Source organism: Ips typographus, linkage group LG1, assembly GCF_016097725.1.
Source record: "Ips typographus isolate SLU linkage group LG1, UJ_Ityp_2.0, whole genome shotgun sequence".
Classification (NCBI taxonomy): Eukaryota; Metazoa; Arthropoda; class Insecta; order Coleoptera; family Curculionidae; genus Ips; species Ips typographus.
The window spans coordinates 5,886,474-5,903,312 of NC_138422.1; the positions used below are offsets into that span (position 1 = coordinate 5,886,474).

Here is a 16,839-nt window from a genome sequence, read left to right on the forward strand (position 1 = left end):
GAAATGCTTGAGCTGGCTTTCTGCCCAGATTTTTCAAAAAACATTATTGAAATGATTGACTTAATAGTTGATGAGAGAGGCACTAGGTTCACTAGCTATTAAAAAAATTGGAAATTAATATCAATCCAAACGTATTTGGTACAGAAATAAAACATTCAAAGTAATTATTATAATATTTAATGTCCCGTTTATTACATATAAGTATTGAGACCTCACAATAATTGCAATAATGACAAAAATTTATTTGTTTACACTTCGTGATAGATCTCGATTTATAAATAGGAATAATATAAAAATACCATCAAGTATATTGACCACCTCATGCACTTTTGATAAAGTAACCAAAAATAATATAAGTAGAATAGAAAAACAGATTCTTATATAAAGTAGAAAAATACAAATTCCGGCAACTACTATAAATGCGTTAAAAATAGTTGACATTTCCATTCTAATGACGTAAAAATATTTCTTCTAAACGTCGTAATCACTTATAATTTAATTGCGAATTGTTTCTAAATCTCTTCATATAAAATTTTACCACAAACAACAAACAAACACGCCTATACAATTATGCAATTGGCACACAATATAAATTGTAATAAATTTTCAAATAGTACCTAGATAATGTAATAATAATCTCAGTTAAAGTGATATTACTTCGAATATTTATTGAATTAGTTACAGTAGAGCGTTGATTGTTCAGGTCAGTACTATTTTTGAGCCTTTTGATAATAATATTTGCGCTGCTTTGCCTCAATTTAAGCAAATTTGTATTTTTTGCGGTTTTTGACGTTGCCATAATTCCAAAACTCACAATTGTGGCAACCTGTATAAAATATATTTTAATATGGTTTTTTAGTAAAAGTTGCAAACATTTCCAATTGTGTAAAAATAAATTATTTCTAAAATACAGGTAAAAAGAGAATAGAAAAACAATTGTAAATTTGGTAAATAGGCACACAATTTAAAATTGTTATTTTTTTTCCAAACATACGAATTTCCCCAACTTTACGCCAAAAATATAGGTATATTGTCAATGATGTAAAGCTGGTAAAACATGTCTGATTTAAATTTTTTCCCCTTAGCAAAATGGCAAAATAAAAATGTAGCAAGTATAACAAATTTTCAGTACTAACCTGAAAAAATCGTGTAGCATTTCATTTAAGAAGATTGTGGCGGACTCTAGAATGTTTTAGATCCTTTGGAACGTTCTATAATATCCTAGAAAATTTTAAAGCTTCTACGACCTACAAAAAAAAATGTTTTGAAATGTTCTAGAAGCTTTAAAAATGTTCTAGTTATTTCTAAATAGTTTGAAATTTTCTAAAAGTTTGTTGGAAGGTTCTAGATGATTCCAAAGGGTTTTAAAACTTCCTAAAGAGTCCTGAAAGATTCTAAAAGCTTCCAGGGAGTTCTAGATCATTTCAAAACGTATAAAACGGTTTTGTAATGTCCGGGAAAGTTCTAAAAGCATAGAAAAAGTTCTAAACTTTCTCGAATTTTTTGGAGAATTCAAAAAACTTATAAATCTAGAACGTTTGAAAGAGTCTTGGAACGTTCTCGTTCTAATATGCTTTAGAAGCTTCCAAAGAAATCTAGAACGTACTAAAAGATTCTAATAGGTCGTGAAAGGTCCTAGAAGCTTCAAACAAAAATTATCCAATTTTCTCAAAAGGTCGAAAAAGTTCTGGAAGGTGCTAGAGTTTTTCAGTTCCACCGGTCCTAACAATTTCTCGGTTTTAATTCAGTCACCTTTAATTTAAATTTGGAGGTTGCGTTATCAGTAACCTTATATTGGTAATGTTATTTTTAAAATGTTTGACTTTTTAGGCCTGTACTTCGGGAGGAACCCAACCTCCAAACGCTTTTTCCAGTTCATTCGCAACCGCTAAACATAATCTATCATTATTTTCTTTGGATACCACTTGCAGGCCAATTGGCAAGCCGCTACTGTCCAAACCCATTGGGATGTTGGTGGCAGGCAATTTCAGTACGTTGATTATTCCTGAAAAGCGAATAACAGGAAACGGTTGAGGAGTTTTATTAAAAATCAAATGAGTCGATGAGTAGAAAAACCGTAAAACTCCAAAATATTGTTCTTAATGCTTAACCGATTTTGGTACATATTTCATAAATTCTAACTCACATTCTTCTCTGTACTTTTTATGGTAACCTGGACACACAAAACATATTATTTTATCGTTTTTCTCAAAAGTTATACTGTTTCTCCACTCACAGATTCAAATTATTTGGTTACCTGTGTATGAGAAATTGAAAGGTTTAACTAACGGTTGGTTGTGATACGGGGCTGAGGTAGGGTGGGTCGGGTACAAAAATACCCCGTCATCTCCTAGGATATCTAATAATTCCAGTCTTAGCGCGTCACGTTCTTTTATCAAGTATTGATGTTTCTCGTCTCCAAAGCTGTCAAAAAATAACAATAGATAGACTAAAAACTAAATAATAACATGAACAAGCATAAAAGAGGCACAGAATTATTCATGCTAAGTTAATGGAAGAAGCAGTGTAAACCACTTGTTGGCAAAGACAGGGCTAAATTTCATATTCAAAACTTACATGTAACATGTAAATCTATCTCATATTTTTGACTTTCAAATTGATTTAACACTAGTTCCAAACCAAGAGTTAAAATATTTAATAAAGTTTAGAAGCCTTGTCCAAAAAAGCGCTTTCCTAAAAAAGACCAAATTGAATTGTAACAGTATTCTGGGAACTTAAAGGTAAATACAAAATAAGAGAAAATTAAGCTTGTTAGGATTTGAAGGAGGTTAAAAATTTGCATAAATAAAAATAGTCAGTGTTCAGAAAACAGTTAAATTTGAAACTAACGCTTTGCCAGTTGTAACAGCGTTTACCCGGTTCTAAGTGGGTGTAAACCTAGTCCACTGGGTGCAGAAAGTCATTCTAAAAATTTTTAATTTCTTGCAAAATGTACGTAATCTAATCGTTTCCGAGAAAGTGAAAACATTTTCAGTGCATATTTTCAAAATGAAACAAAAACCAAGCAACTGCTTCTCTATTGATTGTTTGAAAAATACCTGACAAAACTGTACTGAAAATCAACACAACAAACAACAATGCGAGAAAAAATCATTCAAGAAATCCGTTATTATGACATTTGACTCATTGGAGGTCAGTTTAGTTTAATATTAAACTAATATTCTGGATGGCTATACTTACAAAGTTCATGCTTTGTAAGTATATGTTCATAAGTTTTCATAAAAATATACATTTTTGGGACTTCAGGAATATGAATTTAGGGAATGTTTTAAAAATGTAATCAAAAGTTGTTATTACCTAAACATTTTATTACTCTGTATGTAAAACACGCCATTTAATGTGTTTTCCTTTTGTCTCTTACCCTCTCCAACGTGTATCTACTAAAATTTTAGAGTAATTATAAAATTCTCTTTCACTAGCCTTATGCATGTCTCAAAAATTCATTTCAATCAGGTACTAAATAACCTCGTAAGCTTGAGAGAGTTTAGATGCAAAAACGTATATGAGCGATAATGACCAGGTAATGGAATTAAACCAATTTCTATCAATTTACATACTACAAAAAAAGTATTTTTAACTAGTTTAGTTAATTTGCCAAGACACCAATCGATCGGTTATTATCAATAATGTTTGCCTAGAACTACGTCAAACATTGATAGTACTTGATATACCACTTAATAATGTCATTTTGAACGACTAATTACGCGATTTACATTGTTGAATGTACTAATATTTAATTATTCTTTGCTTATTTTCTGTTTATTACCAGTATTACCAAATTTTGGCGAATAAGTTTTATGTTTTAAATTAATTTAAAATAATACCACATTGTAACCACTTTGGGATTTGTCAAAATGAAAGTGACCTTTTCCACCAAAATGTCAGTTTTAAATAATAATACAAAAATAATTACCTACAACCGCCTTTTTCCATTAAACAAGTGGCCAAAGCTATGAATGTATGATCGGATTTTCCAAACACCCATTTAAACAGTTCCCACCAAGGGTTAATCTTCCCCTCAAGATTCGCCAGCTGTTCCATAAATGAGGGCCCCGAAGGTGATTTCATATTGGCGAACCACAAGGGACCGCTTTTCCTAAATCGCTTGAGATTCACCTAAATGAAATCGTTACAAGAAAAATAAACAATATTTTATTTTTAAACGTGAAAACCAACACGTTCATATAGTAAAAATAAGCGTTTGCATATAATTAACATTTTAAAATAGTGTTTGTTGAAATAACGGGTTTCATAAATAAATAAAAAACAAACTACAACTCAAAGTTCGTTTTAGCAATGACTTATCCGGGTTACATATTTATGAGCTTCAATTACCAGTGTTTTTAAAATGTTTGACAGAGACAGTAATAAATATTACTTGCAGTAATGTAAAAAAATGACCTTCTTTAATGTTTTTTATGGTTTAGTATCCACGTGGAATTGAATAATAAAATTACCTTGCTTGCTTTTATTCCGTGAGCTTTTTCCAAATGTTTTGACACTTTGTCGAAAAGCTCCCGGATTTCGGGTGATACTGCAGAAACCATTTTAGATCCTCCATCAGATTCTTGGTAATAGAATTTGATACTCCTAAGATCTACTGGTTCGTCTAAGCGCAACTGCGGTGAATTGCTAGTTAAAACCTATTAAATATTGTAATAAATAATGTAGCAGGTTTTAGTTGAGGCTAAAAATATATTTTAAAGGCTTACTTTGAGCAGTGGCAAGAGATCTTCCGAACGTCTACACATTGGTCCGATTCGTAAGAATTTTCTTTGTTCTTCAGTGACTGGTTCAGGATACTGGCCTTTGAGTGGAACGGTGAGGGGTGTAGGCATATGACCAAATATTCCTGAAAATTATTTCAGTTTTAAAAGCAAGTAACATGCAACTTGCTAAATTAAACTGGGTACAGTATTTCAAAATTAAAATATAGCTAAAGTCTGTTCAGTGACTTTTGACCAGCTTGAATTGCATCAGAACAGCAATTGCTCAAATATCACCAGAATGTTTAGAAAATGTTAAACATGAATTTGACGCTAAAATGTCTCATTTCATAATTGCTCAACAATTTAATCTCTTTTTAGTGATACAAGTTTATTTCAGTACTTCATCTGTGGTGATTAAATTTACCACAAAAAACTTAAGAAATTATGACTTCTACCAATTCAGTTTGAAATATTGCCAAACTGAACGAAGAAGAATAACAGAGATACGACGACGCAAAGAACACGATTGTTGTATTGCTCTGTAATTTCTTATATACTATCAAGTTTAAAATCTCATAAAAAAAGTTACTAATGAATGCTAAAGGTGACAAAAAAAACGTTGGACAATGGAAAGTGCAAAAATTACCACAATGTATAAACAGAAACCAGAGCCAACAAAACTGATAACATTGTATTTGAGGGAACATGCAAATTGAAAATTAACGCATATGAAAGTACTAAACCAAATCCAATACTCTGAGCTGTTTACTCCAAATTGTTCAATGGTAAAAATATGGATATTTCAAAGTCAATAGATCAAGATGACTCCCTAAATCCTGCTAAAAGAAACAAAATTAACCAACTAAATATCACAAACGTGTTTTCACCTGTTAGAATAAAAGCTATGCTACTAAATTTATAGTTTTTCAATTTTTAATTAATTTTAAAAACATTTATACAACTTTAAAACGACCTTAGCAAATCGTCTTTCCACTTTAATTGGTTCATTATGTAAATAAATGCTTAACAGAATGGTGCTAAAAAAACTAGACACGCTATTAATAAGTGAACAGTTATATTATTGTGATTCATATTTAATCAACTCATAATTTAATTTAAAAAGCTTGAGGCATAAATGAAAAAGTGCACCGATCACTGTAGATGCTTTATAACAAAAACATATTTTTTCCAAAGCAATTATTTCACGTGACATCACAGTAAACGATTTAAAATTCTCTAGAAATAATAAAATAACGCTAATCAATACTTAACAGAGAAGAAGTTTATCAAGTTTAGTTATAAAAGCACTCTATTCAGTATCCAATAGGTATTTATGGTTATTGCATTTCATAAGGCAATTACCTTTTGTCATTTGAAAGTTGGAACAAATATCATTCAAATAAAGCGAATAATGGCATTTTTTTACTATACACATTAATACCCCCTAAAGTATTGATTACAAAACTAATTATTATGGATATGCCTGAAATAACCATGGAGAGTTTGGAAAAAATAGTAAATAATTCATATGTACACGTTCTGGGTACTGACAACATATAATTATTGTTGCCGTGTGGATAAATACCATAGAGTATAAAAGAAAAACTTGTATTATAAGTCTATGATAAATACACTATTTCGTTTTTAACCTCGTTAGACGTAATAGACAGTTAGCTTAAACAATCAGCTTACTTCTTTGTCAGAAACACTTTGTAAGCGTAGTTATTCGACAATTATTGAATTGACAGTTTAATAGTCGAAAACATTTAGAAAGCTGTAATAGACGAGCAATTTGAGCCATTATACAATAAATTTAGTTCAAAAATCAAAATGATCGTGAAAGAATTGAAGTAGTAGCTGTTCGAGTTTGTCATTTGGGTTCTTAAGGTAGCGAAAAATACAATTTTTAAATTATTGAATGCAAATAGAGCATCAAACCAGGAATACCTCAAAAATATGTCCGCTAAAGTAACCGAAGAAAAAACCAAAACCAAAGTTTGCAAAAATAGTCATGCTAACGTCATATTTATTTTCGTTAAATGCGTTTAACTAAAAGACGCATAATAGTTAATATTTTATTTAAAAATAGCTATAGGAACAACGATTTGCTATAAAATGTTTAATTCATAATTATTTACTGAACTATAAGAATACACGTGCATTTAGTAACTAGATTCCGACATTCTTATCTTTTAGTCCGCTGGGGTAATAAAAATACTACAGTCATACCACTCATACTATATCATTATAGATAACAAATTAACCATTAATAAATGCTTCAATAATTACTAACATTGTTAATTATACTAAAAGCGACGATGTCTAGTTGAAGCAAAAGTTCATGTAGTTAATTACACAGTGGCCTTGGTTATTCTGTATTTCAATATAATAATTATCATAAAGCGACAGTGTTTTGTAGTTTCCTAAAATTGCTTAAAAAATTGCTATGCGTTCATATAGGGAGGTTAAACACAAACGAAACAGAACCATTTGCATAAACCGTTTATACTGTTATCCAAAATCATCGGTTCTGTCAATTTTGTAAAACTGTAAAGTTTAGACGTATTAAGCACCATTGTATCATTTATTTTTAAGATAAATTTTGAAAATGAAGTAAAATACTACGTATTCCATTCGACAAAATATAACTTTGACGCTTTACTTTTGGGACCACCTGTACATAATGAAAATAATTTTAAAAGATACTTTTAGTAGGCAATCCCAAAATCAAACAAGTTTAACACTAAGGATTGTTAGGATAATTTCTACAGAAATTACAAAATTGACCAATAGCAGCGTCTAATTTCACAGTTTCCAATAAAGTTATTGTGAAGTGAAACTACTGGCCCTAAATGGTTTAGTCACAATATTCCGTATCGAATAACGTGGAGCACCCTGTATACTAAAATAAAGAGAATCCAGAAAATTTCGGATACTTTCTAGATGGACTATACTTCGAGGCAAATACTAAAACAATCGGTGGATTCTTTATATGTTTACCAACACAAATAGCACAGATTTTTTATGTCGTTTAGCATGCGCATTACTACCTATACTATGATGCAGTATGAGATTTTTCTTAAAAAGTTAAGACATAACTTAATTCTTTACTTACCATTAAAGTAAGAAGGCATCCGAATAGATCCTCCAATATCTGAACCGATACCGAAAGCTGACGCGGCACAGGCCTGCGCACATCCCTCACCACCCGACGATCCACCCACAATTCTGCTGGTGTCGTAGGGGTTGTTCGTTCGTCCGTGAACGTTATTGGAGCTTTCCCACCACATGCATAATTCCGAGACATTGGTCAGCCCAATAGGGATCGCTCCCGCTTGTCTGAGACGGGCAATTGCCACGGCGTCGGATTCTGCGCGGATGTGTTTACGGCAGACTAATCCTGCTGAATGAATTAAGCCTGGAACGTAAAAAAAAACAGAAGTTAATATAGAAATAGCGGTTTAAAAAGATAATCCTTAGTCTAATGCTAAGGATCAAGCTCACCTAGTGGGGCCTCATGTAAATTTTTAGAGAGAAGAATTAATTATAAATGCTAGAAGCCTCTAGATGTTATACAGGGTATTCCAAATGTTTCGAAACGGTCTACCTTTTTCCACAAGGTGAAAACTACAAAGATAGAATTTTGGAATATCACGTAAGGTTAAAAATCATCAAGGTTCCACTAATATTTGAAATTTATAAGAAGAGCAGTCAAGAGCAGCAAGCAGACAGTTTTTTGATAGTGATTGGTCAGAAAAAGCAGCTTTAATCTTGCTCCCTTTTCTTGACCAATCAGAAACTACGAATAGTGCTGTGATTTTACGCAAATACTGCACATTTAGACTTACCATTATGGTCAGTTTTTACTGTCAGAATAATTAGATGTCACGTGGTCTTTTATGCACTTTCAGCTGGACATCAGTTATATTTAGGAGACTAAGGGCCGATTACACTGACATATTTAAGGGCACCCTAGACTAGGTTTTAATTCGACTATGACAATTTGCACTTGATCTGTCACCTTGAATATCATATTTTTTCTTATGTAAGTCCCATTAAAATCACAATTTATTACAAACCGAAATTAACCCTATTGTTCTATTTTAATTTCCGTTAACTTTCATGTTCATGTTCGTATGTAATAATAGTATAATCGGCAAGAATAGCAGGAATTATTGTTATTATCCGGAGTAATATTGAACGTTAGATAACATCAGTAATTACGGAGAAACTGGTTTATTGAATAATTACTAACGAGTTAACTTTTAATTGATCCAAATTAGCTGAATCGTGAGAAAAGCGCATTTTGCAAAAGTGCTATCTATTCCATAGATTACATACAATACATCAAGGAAACTACATACAAATTGAAGTATTTGCATTTGATTTTTGTATACCACACAACAGGCTCAATGTCAACGTTCGCGAATGTTTCAAGCTATATTTTCGTATTAAAGAAATTGTTATTTACAATTATTCTATTGACAGTACGAGGCTTTTTAAATTAGATGAATGAAGTTAAAGCCTTATGAGTCATATTTCAGCCAAGCAAACATTTTGTCGCACTTATTCGTAACATTAAACAGATCGTGACTAAAGTTATAAAGATTAATCTGAAGATTAATCAGACAAAATTTTAAATTTCAGCGACTATGAAATTAAATCAGTATACTTTGGTTTGATAGATAGATAGATATATTTACTCCAAAACAAGTAGAGCTACGGAAATCTACGTTTGGAATACGTTAGTAAGTTGTTTACATTCTATGACTACATTCTGTAACAGTTTCCTTACAAACCTAGAAATTAGCTTAGAGTAGGTATATCCTATTGTTGTTATACCTAAGGATCATTTCTTATTCACAATAAATATTCACTATAAATGTAGGTCTCCAACTCACATAGGTAGTGAAAATACTTATTTTTAAAATGAATGAAGAATGATGGAATGAAGAATGATCCAACTTGATGAAACAAATTCCAATGGAAATTTGAGAAGCAGAACCAAAGTTTTTCATTTAAAAAAAATACATCAAAAGAATATTGGATGATAACTTTTGACCCACCTTGAATTTATCCCAACTGATTTCGCTATCTTATTTATAAAGCTTTTTATTAAACTTTCGCAATTTCGTGCGTCAAGTATCAAACAAATCCGGTTTTCTTTTTATACAAGGTGTACACGTGAAATTAAAAAGGTGACAATATGTTCTATTGACCAATTTGCTCCAAGCTGTTGAAAACGTTGCGCTCAGGACAGCGGTGGACGCTCCATGGTACGTCAGAAACGTGGATATCCAACAAGCGGAAAGCAGCGAAAACCAGTTCCTGCGAGAAGCAGTGAACTACCACCCGGAGCTAGAAGCACCCCACAAACGCCCCCGATACCAGTTATTAGATTATTCTCAAAATCTGGGTAGAACCTTTCCGCAGCTATCCCGGTGCTAACTGGGTTCTGACTGCACTCCTGGTACTTTCCCCCGCTTTACCTACGCAAAAGGGGGAAAACCATTCCCCACTCACCAGACCCTAACTCAACAAAACTTTAGTATGTAAAAACAGACGGACGAAAGCCGGCTATTTGGACATCCTATAGTTTGCGAGGACCACCAGAAATGGACGAGCTGACGAAGAAAGAAGAAATGGAGGACAAGAAGAGCCCCTCCGTCAGCGGGGGCATCCTTTTCCCAGGACAGAGGATGCCGATGCAACTCTGAGAACTTCCCGAAAGGGAAAATTCCTGGACTTGTAGCGACTTCCTCTTCCAGACTATTCTTTTGGTATATAGCGATGGGAGGGTAAAAAGCAGTAGTCTTGCTTGACCCATCTATCTGAGGCCGCATTCCTTGCCAAAGAATTGGCGCAACTAAATCACTGAACTCTGGGGTCCTCCCAAGGGGGAGGTCACTGATCTCTAAGTTAGTCTGGATATGCCTACTGTGTAATGAAACGTGGAGCAGTTGGTGACCAAGTGCAACAACCAGGAAATCAGCCTGAAAAAAGGAAATAAGCACGGGCGTGCAGCAAAAGCAGCCGCACCGACTTACTTCTCTTTTTTCAGTAAACATAGTGCTTTATTCAGAGTGGTTAATGCCCTGAGACATAAGTCTAGGGTTCCATTCTTCCCCAATAAAACGTATGCCCTCCGTGCACCCTACAAATCATCATGATCCTCGCCGTCTTAGTAAACTGATGAATTTGTACACTTAGTCTGAATAAATTGGGTTACTTGTGGACTTTTGTGTATTCATAATCCCTCTGAGCTACCCCTTAACGTGACTATATAATGACAAATCAACTACTCTGTTGACACTTTTCACTTATGACTATTCGACGGATTACTCTATAGATAAAACTGGTTATATTCTTCGATTATTACCTATCAAGCATTTCAGTTTTTCGCCTCGTTTCGTAAACACACTGTATATTGTGTTTTAACCTACTATAACCTCATAAACTATATGAAAAACTTGACTTAAAGCTTATGTAAAACTGATAAATTTTATTGCTTTGGATAAGCAATAAATCACTTTCAATTTGTTAGCATAACTTGATTTGTTATGAAACAAGTTTTGATTTCAAAAAATTGCCAGTGGTAGGATTTATCTTGATTGGTCTTTTAGGTATAAAAATGCTATTACTTCTCACCACTATGAATAATCATTAAAAGGTCGTAACCTCGTTTTACTAAAGTCTATAAGCACCTACTTAGTATCGAATTACCTGCACCTACACAGACCTAAAAAAAGCTTCGTAAACCTGCTAATTAAGTTACCTAATCCATATAAAGTTACTATTTAACAGGAAATTCTAGACACAATGAAATTAAACTATGAAGGGTAAACTGTCGCTCTTTCCAGCAAAAACATTTTTACATTTTGTGGGTTGCAATGGTTGTGCCAGTAAGATAAAAGCGAGAAAAAGCAGTGGCTTACAGAGAACCCACAACATTGTAAACAATTATTCGGTGTTGTCGACCTTAACCTTGACGATTGATTCACAACGGTAGTAACATCCTCAAATAAACAAAGATAATTAGGGAGAATTTTCAGACCCATTAGGGACCTTAAATTTCCATTGATTGCTTTGCCAGATCCAATATCTGATAAACACTTAAGTAATCATTTAGCTGCTTTATTATCAGCCAAAATAATGTATTTATATTATTTGTAGTAGCATTGCACTGTAACATTTTAATTTTGTATGTAGGTAACAACGCATCATCTTTAATTCAAGGCACGTAAATTAAGCTAGGCCGGATTGTATAGAAGTGTATAAATAAACATTACAATATTTTGATATCTCCTAACGTCAGCACTGCAAATAGGCTGATGTTTTATAATTTCAGGCTTTAAAAGACTGGCAATGTTTCTTTTATTCCCGTAAAATATAGGCTTTTGAATGTAAAGCTTGTATAGCCCCTTTTAATGGGCTCTAATCAAACTGGCAGAGTTTAAAAGGTGTAGAGCTATAGAAATTTACCTTTAACAGCTATACAGTCTTTTGTTGTAAAAGGCACGCCAAGGAAAGGTTTTTCTCTGGCCAAGGTTTCCTGGGAAAGAGATCCGGATTTGATAAGCTCATCCGCTTGCTTCGCTTCCTCTCTCGCTTCGTCGAATCTGTCGTCCACCACACAATTCAACACCGGATTCACTTCCCTAATCCGTTCAATAAAGGAGTCCAGGACTTGTTCGCAAGTAACCTGAAACAATAAATTATTAATAGAACAAGCAACAATGTTAAATTTATTGCTCCTCAAACAGAACAAACATACAGAGTAGACCAAACTGATATTGCATGTAAAGTGATGATGATAACTTGAGTAAACCTTATCTCATACAGTTTAGAACAATGTGATCCTGCATAACAATAGAAGTTAATTTCTGCCTACACACCCAGTAATTTTCACTAGCTAATTCATCAGAATATTGTATGATACGCGTACGGTTTTTGAATAATTGATCCAGATGATCTAAAAAAAAACACTTAACTAAGCTTCCGAAAATAACAAAATTGAGATCAAGGGCAACACATCATAGGACATTTTCGTCTGACTTGTAATCCAAAGCTTGTCAGCATTGGTGAATGTATAAATTTTAATACTATTTGAAAATACTTTAGATGGATACCTATTTCAGCACAATGCCAACCAAAGCAGATAGATATAAATAACATTTTACTTTATGCTAGACTGAGAATTTATCTAAAATAAATTAAATTTTATTTGTTAAAGTGAAGAAAACAGGTTTGTGATAGTGCCAACGAAGCTATTAATTGCATAGCAAATAAACGGGCAGATAATATGAAAACTATGTTGTATATTTCAATTGCTCCTGTTTTCTCATGTAGTAGGTATATTGCATTATTATAAAAATTGGACATTGGAACGAGAATCCGAACAGCAATGGAATTAAACCATTTCAATTCCAGTCACACCCATACCACTATATCAACAGTAGCTTTTAAATCAAGACTTTATAAATAAAACAGTGAGCTGTTATGGATTAGAGAATGTTTTATTCTATTCTGCCTTATTAAGGTCAGAGTCACAATAGGAATAATAATGATGCAATTTAGTGTAGTAAATCAAACATAGAAGATTGAAAAGTGGGGGAAGGAAAAATTACTGATGTAATGCAGGCATTAAGGTTATTGAGTTGGTTATGATTAGAGTACTATTTTACTCATGTGTGCATGTACTCATAAAATTGAAATAAGTATAAGTGTATACCCTGATTATTATAACTTTAGTTGCATGTCATCAAGGTGAAAATGGGCGGCGTTGTCAATCTTATAAAAAATGAAACAAAATTGACGAATATGATTTTACTCTCAAATGTGACATCTAATGTCAGAACCGTGTTTGTTTGTTTTTGCATTTGCAGAAATTTCTGAATGGTTTTTACTGTTTTAACTAAACTTTTGGAGTATTGAAGGTGAGGAGACCCTGAATTTTGAGATCTGATCTGTTTTACTCAGCATTTGTGTATAACCTGAGTAATAATGGAGATATGTTTATTTGCATAGATTTTCAGGTAGAGGGTTAACAATTCAAATTTTTTTATTTGGTTGAACAAGCTTACTCATGCTAGTAAATGGCAATACTTCGCTTTAGTACCTAACTCAGACACATTTTTAGACATTTTTGTCAGGTGAATGTTTTTCCAAATTCTGACAAAAAAAAATATTTTTTGTAGGGTTGCCTGAAATCACAGGTTATATTTTGACGTTTGCACAAATCTTCTAACTATAAAAATACCTCAAAATGCTTTGTAAGAATGTGAAAGTGCCTCATAATACCTTCAATTACCTCAAGTGTGTACACAATTCAAAGACCTTCTGAGAAAATTAATTCTTTGGTGAGTCACTGGGTGATCCTATTGGTCTAAATTTAAAAAAAGTGCCATCAACTCATTCCTTTCTGATGTCTGATTCCTTGGATGATGCTTCTTTATTAAAGAAGTTTTCATTTGATGTAAAATGATCATATTGTTAGTTAGGAGATCCACCACTTGACACTTTAAGTGCATTTACTTTCACCTCCAAATAAATTTATTTGTAGAAAATTTTGATAGAATTGGCAAATACCCTCTGATTTCAGGGTTTTCAAAGAAATTATCTTAATGATAAATTTATTCAGAGGTGAAAGTACCAGACCTTAGAAAATTTCAGGTTATCAGCTTAGATAGGTGAAGATTACTATTTGTGTGATCACTTGGGTAATCTGGTATCAGCAATTACAGCTCAATATAAGATTTAATATTGTCACCATTGTATTTTAAAAAGTAACTTAAACTTAATCTTAAAAGATGAGGGTATCAGGAGGGAGATAAATATATGCCAAATATGTAATGTGTTCCCTAATGTGGTTGGAATAAATAGTGGCATTATAATGAGTATTTTCAGGTTTTGTGATCTTTAATTGCCTCATATTAAATGGGTTTTAATAATAAGCTTTGCTAAAAGCATACCTTGCCTTAATAAGGTTTAAAACAAATTTTAAAGTCAAATTATGTGACATTGGACAGCTAATTAAAATTAGTTCTGTAATATCAATATCAATTGTAGTTATAAGCTCTGTTGAGTTTTTAACAGACAGAAAAGAAAGACTAACCTTTCCACTTCGAATTTTCATAGCTATAGTACTGGCAGATTCCAATAGTAGCAGATCTTTAATGGGTGGCATACACTCCTTATTCCCTCTGTACACCAGCCCAAAGAAAATTTGGAAAACATACTGCACAAATCCAAAAACCATCTTCAAAATCCGTCGACCGTACTCCTGACAGGAATTATCGGCCTTGTTGCCCATTACACCAAATTTTCTATGAAAAAAACTTTTTAATGTACGATCCTCTTCTGTCACATTTGATTTAGCGGATATAACGGGAAATTTACCGGCTTTCCGACTGCGAACCTCACGAACAAACTGAAAAACTTTGTGTGGGCATCAGGGGAGATTGTTGATTTCCCCACCATGCATTTGTTTTGTTTACTCACGAGTTGACTTGTCAGGTGAGATTTGACGTTTGAGGTTAAGGGCAATCTGGTGTTTGTCTTTTGAATCGTTGTTAATTTGTGGAAAAAAATAGGTGACATGTCGACTTTTCAAGGCAATACAATACAAGTATTTAATATGCAAATGTTTCAAAGTAAGAAATCTAAAATAAATAATGTAAAGCTATTATATTTCCTTTTAAATGAACCGCAAAATGGAACATACCGGATCAGCTGATTGTCCGGAATGACCCAGTTTTCGGTGACAGTTCTGACAACCGCTACAGGCACTGTTGTCAATAGCTTCTATTCATAACCTAATTTATTAAGTGGTGAAAGTTAAATAATTTGTAAAACCTGTCACTGACAATTTCTATTGATTCTATGCCCTAAATATCATATATTCCAACAGTCAGATTTGCTTGTAAATGGTTTTGATTTAATTTAAACTGTAGGCTACTCGTTTTTTTGTCATAATATTTTGCAATGTACAGAAAAACTGTTAATTCTGGCAATGCCGCTAGAATTTTTGACATTTGACAGACCATTTGTTTTGTTGATGTAATTTTTAAAGGGTGAATATTATAATATCGCTAATTTACACATTTTTTCGTTTATTTGTGCCGGTAGACTAAGGAAGTGATTTATTCTAAGTGAAAATAACTATTGTGCTACGTTTGCCGCAGCTTAAAACGAAGCGTGGTGATAATCTCTCTAGTTAAAGGCCGAAAAAGTAGAGTCAAGGGCCGCGCTTTCCATCAATTTAGATATTTTCCTTTTGTTTTTAGAGACACAATGAGTTTTTCTAAAAACGGTACGGACAAGTCAAGCAAAAACATTAAATCTCCCACGCGGTTAAGTGGTATCATTAATTCAGGCAGTTCGAAATCCCAAATTTCCAATCTAGTTCCTCCAGTTTTAAGGGAAGTTGGTAAACTGGCAGCTGGTGTTGCTTCTGTGAACACTTTGGGAACACAGAATGTGTATTCAGGATCTGCTACAGGTGAGTTCGTTTGTTTGGATATATTTTGCATTTTCTCTAAAACTGAAGTAAAGTTTTAACCAACTTAAGAACTATTGAAGTTATCTTTTAGTCATAAATAGTAACTATCTCAGTGTTGTGAACATTCACTTTGCATTTATCTTATAAATAATAACTGGGAGATTTATTTGAATTATTCATTATATGAGGGATTATATCTTAAACTCAACATTATCTAAATAAATTGTGGCCAACAAAAGGTGAAGAAGTATCAAAATCACTATTATCTTTAGGGTGGTTCAAAAACACCACTAATTTTCACAAAACTTTTCTATCTTTGAAATCAAAGAAGATAGTACCTACCACCCTTATTTTCATTCACTTGAGCTCAGAACACAAGCCTCAACAACTTAAAACTATGGAAAATTCAGAACCCTAAACTGTTAGTTGTACTGTACTGTTGTATTTTTTTTTATTAAAAGCCTTATTGTTTGCTGCTGATGTTACACTTTAAAAAGGGTTTCAGATGCTTTTAAGCATTTTGAAATCCAACATACAAAGTCTAAGCCTAAATGTTGTAAATAAAGATGAAAGTTTTGCATCTACTGTAACCAACCATAAAATACGGGG

At 32.8% G+C, this 16,839-nt stretch overlaps 2 protein-coding genes across 4 annotated transcripts in view; one reads left to right on the top strand and one right to left on the bottom strand.

Moving 5' to 3' along the window:
- Window positions 1-161: 161 nt before the first annotated feature.
- Window positions 162-15,334, bottom strand: LOC145731022 (fatty-acid amide hydrolase 2). Of its 2 annotated transcripts, XM_081982601.1 has the most exons (9): window positions 15,129-15,334; window positions 14,845-15,055; window positions 12,213-12,432; window positions 7,846-8,148; window positions 4,734-4,873; window positions 4,479-4,664; window positions 3,935-4,137; window positions 2,258-2,424; window positions 162-2,005 (listed from the first exon to the last, which is right to left on the bottom strand). In XM_081982601.1, exons 2-9 carry the CDS (start codon window positions 15,040-15,042, stop codon window positions 1,827-1,829), a joined length of 1,596 nt encoding a protein of 531 aa, XP_081838727.1. In that variant the 5' UTR covers window positions 15,043-15,055; window positions 15,129-15,334; the 3' UTR covers window positions 162-1,826. The 2 variants fall into 2 exon arrangements, with proteins under 2 accessions (XP_081838727.1, XP_081838719.1); XM_081982593.1 differs by having other exon boundaries at window positions 14,845-15,331.
- A 417-nt stretch (window positions 15,335-15,751) lies between these two features.
- LOC145730998 (cytochrome b5 reductase 4) overlaps window positions 15,752-16,839 on the top strand; it is a 72,994-nt gene continuing 71,906 nt past the window's right edge. The window contains exons 1-2 of one of the 2 annotated variants that reach the window (XM_081982566.1): window positions 15,752-15,960; window positions 16,016-16,230. In XM_081982566.1, the coding sequence (XP_081838692.1) occupies window positions 16,023-16,230 (208 nt within the window). In that variant the 5' untranslated portion in view covers window positions 15,752-15,960; window positions 16,016-16,022. Of the gene's footprint in view, window positions 16,231-16,839 lie in introns of both variants that reach the window. The other variant, XM_081982556.1, reaches the window with a different exon arrangement.